This window comes from Teleopsis dalmanni, chromosome 1 (assembly GCF_002237135.1).
Source record: "Teleopsis dalmanni isolate 2A chromosome 1, ASM223713v2, whole genome shotgun sequence".
Taxonomy (NCBI): Eukaryota; Metazoa; Arthropoda; class Insecta; order Diptera; family Diopsidae; genus Teleopsis; species Teleopsis dalmanni.
In genome coordinates this window covers 142,151,299-142,155,514 of record NC_051846.1, presented here as the reverse complement: position 1 = coordinate 142,155,514, position 4,216 = coordinate 142,151,299, and the positions used below count along the sequence as shown (strand labels likewise).

General features: G+C 29.2%; 1 protein-coding gene across 1 annotated transcript; it reads right to left on the bottom strand.

The window, feature by feature from the left end:
- Nucleotides 1-340: 340 nt before the first annotated feature.
- On the bottom strand, nt 341-2,626 carry LOC119669097 (the record flags this gene model as incomplete). The annotated part of the gene is given in 1 exon segment (XM_038078873.1): nt 341-2,626. A coding segment is annotated over 1 exon segment (247 nt), but the record flags the coding sequence as incomplete, so codon positions are not given.
- Between the last annotated feature and the right edge of the window lie 1,590 nt (nt 2,627-4,216).

The window sequence follows — 4,216 nt, the reverse complement described above, 5'->3', positions numbered from 1 at the left end:
ATTGTGTTATTTTTAATTAATAATATACCTTCGATAATCCTTTGGAAAAATATAGAGATGTTTGAAATTTAAACATCCAAGTACGCACTTTCGTTTCATCTATAAATAAATTTTAATTAACTAATAATTCGTATATTTTTCTGGAATAATTACCTTTTTTTAATGCTTTTATAATTGAAAACAAATTCCACCTTATTTTACTTTAACTAATCTTGTATTTGTGAACGGATTTTTAATGTCAAAAAACCAAAACAAATAACGAAATTTTCCCTGAAACTTCTCTTACTTTAGCAAATATCGTGGTGAGTAGGGACCGGGTGGGCAAAGTAACAGGGTCCGGTCCATTCTAAATTTTTTTCTTTCTCACCACGACAATTTTTGTCTTTGATATAATTTTGGTTAACAATTTGTATGGATAAAAGCCTTCCTGTCAAATAATGAACTTCTCTCGCTGGTGGATTTGTGTTATTTCCAAGAGAAGAACGCAATAATGCAAAGAAATTTTCATTACAATCCTGATTGATGAGACCTAATGGAATATTATTTATTTCGGCATTTTGAAATGATTCATCAATTAGGTCAAGCATTGCTGATATCGTCCATTTTAGAAAAGTGATACAATTTACATTGGTATTTAATAAAATAGTGAGACCGTCAAGATAATTTCAAAATGAAATAATTTTTTTCTTTTGTTGCAATAACGAGAAACAGGTATTTTATCAAGAATGTCAAATCCGTCATTGATTTTTTTAATAAGTGTTTTGCTCCCTGAAGCTACAGTGTTTCTAAAATTTCTATGGTCAAGCTTACTTTCATGCATATTCAAAATTTTTGGTTGAATATGTTTGCTAGTTAACTTGGGAGCCAGCCGGAGTATAGATGATGCGCTATCGAGATCATACAATTCCCTAATTACTTTCCAAGTTGCCACCATACCCCTAGGAGTTTGAATATCGTGTGCTAACAAAGTGTTTCTTATATTTTTAAAGAAATAACAATAATTATAAAATATATATATATTACGGTTATTATAATTAAAATAATTATCATCTTTTTGTTTCAATTGTTTGAAGCAATTTGTGTTGTTTGTACCTTGATCAGCAATGATACCCGTTACATTTAATCCAGCATTCGTAATAGCCTCTATGTTATGCAGAACTAATTTACGCACACGTTGTCCTGAAAAAATTAACTGTTATGATATATTTTATTATTTTAATATACATTATAGAATGCACTGTCAATAGAATCCTTTGAAATGTAAAAGCTGAAAGTGTGTTTCCAGAAGTAATACAGCCTTTTTACCATAAATAAAAAAAATTTAGACGCAATCTCTTTACTCCTGTTACCTGTACCAAAATCTTCAAACAAAATTTGTTCCCAAAAAGATTGAGGCTTGTGAACAAATAATTTGGCAAACGCTAAACGCTTAATCTTATTTTTTGGCGAAATAAAAAATATTGGACGGGCTACATAAGTGGCGGAGTTAGCCTGTTTCAACCGTATTTCAATAGTTTTATGGCTTATTGACATATTTGGTAGTAAATTGTTTGCCGCGGAACTTTATATAATTGGCTAAGACTATGTACCGAAATACCTGCGCTGTACTTTATTACCATTTCGTTACGCTGGATTTGGGTTAGTTCACGTGTTTTACCTATATTTTAAGTAAGAAAAAGGGAAAAATGAATGAAATTAAAAAAAATTGAATTCAGATGAGATTAGCCGACTTTACAAATTACAAAATATCTGTGTTTATCACTCGTGGCACAAATAAGAACCAAAACAATGCAATGTTAAAATACTTTTGTCCAGACAAAAATGCATAGTCTCTCACATACATAATATGTCATAGCAAATAAAAGGATTAGCTTATCAGTGCGATATTTTGTTCTCTTATAGCTATAAATAGCAGTTTTCTATTGAAAGTTTAATAAATACCGTTACTTCTACGAGTAAAGAGAGACACACAATTGTACATTGCTTCGCGCTTTGTTAAAACACTTATGTCCACCATTATATATTAGAATGGTAAAAAGTGGTATTTCTGGTTTCAAAGTTATTAATAAATTAATGACCACATCTTTTTGGACTGCAATAATTAATTGAAATATATTTATACTTCTACTTGCTTAAAAAGAATTTGTTTATTAGTTATTGCATTTCATTAAATTGCTTTAGTTCTAGTAAATCTTTACCTCCATTGACTGTAAGATTTCAAATCCCTTAAATATATAAATAAAAATTCGCAAATATGCTTTTGATAGATAAGTAAAATTATTGAATAAAATTAATAAAGAATGGTGAGATATATAGTAGGATATGGGATATTAAAATCAAATAACTAGAAAGCGATCTCGGATATTAAGTCCAAAGTTTAACCTCCTGAACAAATATATTTTTGTTTCCCAAACGAAATTCGAGAATTCGACAATATGACAATACCAACCATGAGAACTACTCACATGCGAGAAAAGAATTGTAGTTTCATTAAAGATCGATGTAATTTTCTCAAACTCATAAATACACAGCAAAACATTTGAAAAAAAAATATTTTTTGCTTTCAAGTAAAAATGAAAAAAATAAATATATAAAGACTTCAATCTGAATCATAAATTATAGTATGCGCAGATATTATTACATAAAAATATATATGTGTATGTATATGTAAAAAATAAAACTAATCCATATCTTTTAATAATTAACATAAATTTAATATAAAAAGAACGATTATTTGTAATCCATAAAGATGATTTTTAAATTGTAACAGAATGTATATCTTTTAATAAAACTGTATTTATCTAATAATAAAAATTTTTTAAATTTACAAATATACATTTTTGGTTTAGTATACGTAGTAGAAAACATGGTATGTATATTCAGAATTTCAGACTTAATTTTTCAGGAGGTAATAAAGTATGTTATGTATCAGGGATCAGAGATGTGTAAGGATATTAGCTGCAGTGCGGCCTTCAAACCAAGATTTTCTAAATCTTTTAAGCTTCATGTAATGTATGTCAAGTATGGGTCCGAGATAGTGCATTAGTAGTGCTAACAAAACCATTTGATCTTCGTAAAGTTAAGGCATCCTAATGTTCTGCTGATATTTGTTGTATACATAATACGTACTTATCGAAGCGTATGCAGCTGATTATAATTGAATTGATTTGATCCCAAAGACTAATCTTTACTGTGCATTACAAAGCACCTAAAACCAATTATTTGGTTTATCGTAACAAGGAAACATAAGAAGAGATATCTTGTTTGAAGTTATCAATTAAGGCAAAGACAAAAGAACTCAGCGTTCCCGGCCCCAATACAATCATCTGAGATAATACACCACCGTAAAAAAAAGTGTCGAACTCAAAGACAACTGACAGTTAGTAATGGACTAGATCCAGATTCTGAACTTTTTGATCTAGTGGTTCGGAACTAGTAGCAGATATTTGTGGATTATAAAGTAAGAATTGTTTCTATAAAAAAAGGTAAGTTGTTATATCGCATTTCAATATTGTTCCCACTTTGATCCTTCATCGATAAAACTGTTACTGCTGTAAGTCCGAAAATTTATCAATTCCTTACAAACCAGGCACAGATATCCTGTTATCTATAGTGAACGTAAAGAGATTGCTCTAACCAGAGATTGTACGTAACCAGTGGATAACAACAAATATAGACGAACAAGGTGAGTGTCTCTTTAATTATATCTTATCTTAATTATATCAATTTTAATAATACAATTTGTTGACGAAATTTTCAAAAATAATACGCAAGTCGTATAAGCTAAAGTTAAGAATAAAAAGAAGAAATGTATCCTCTTTCATACATGTTAAAAAGAAAGCCAACTCTAACTTTGAAGGAAATTATGGTAAGCATATTATTCTTTATATTGAATTTATATATAATAAAGACAAGAAAATGTAAAATAATTAATATTGTGCTGGTGGGGTACTCTTCTTTTGATATGTATTATTTATATGAATTATAAGGTGTTAGTTATGAGCTACTGGATTTCGTGATTTCCTAATCAGTCACTATACTTTCTGTAGTACTTTGTTATTCTTTGTTGTTCAATTGAGAAATTTAAATCTTGTCTTATGATTTCATTACTAATCTAGTAATAATACTCAGAGATTTACACTAAAATCATTCTACTATGTATGTGTGTTTGGTTTAGCCGCTGAGCCCCAAATCAACTTGATTACCCAGCAGCACC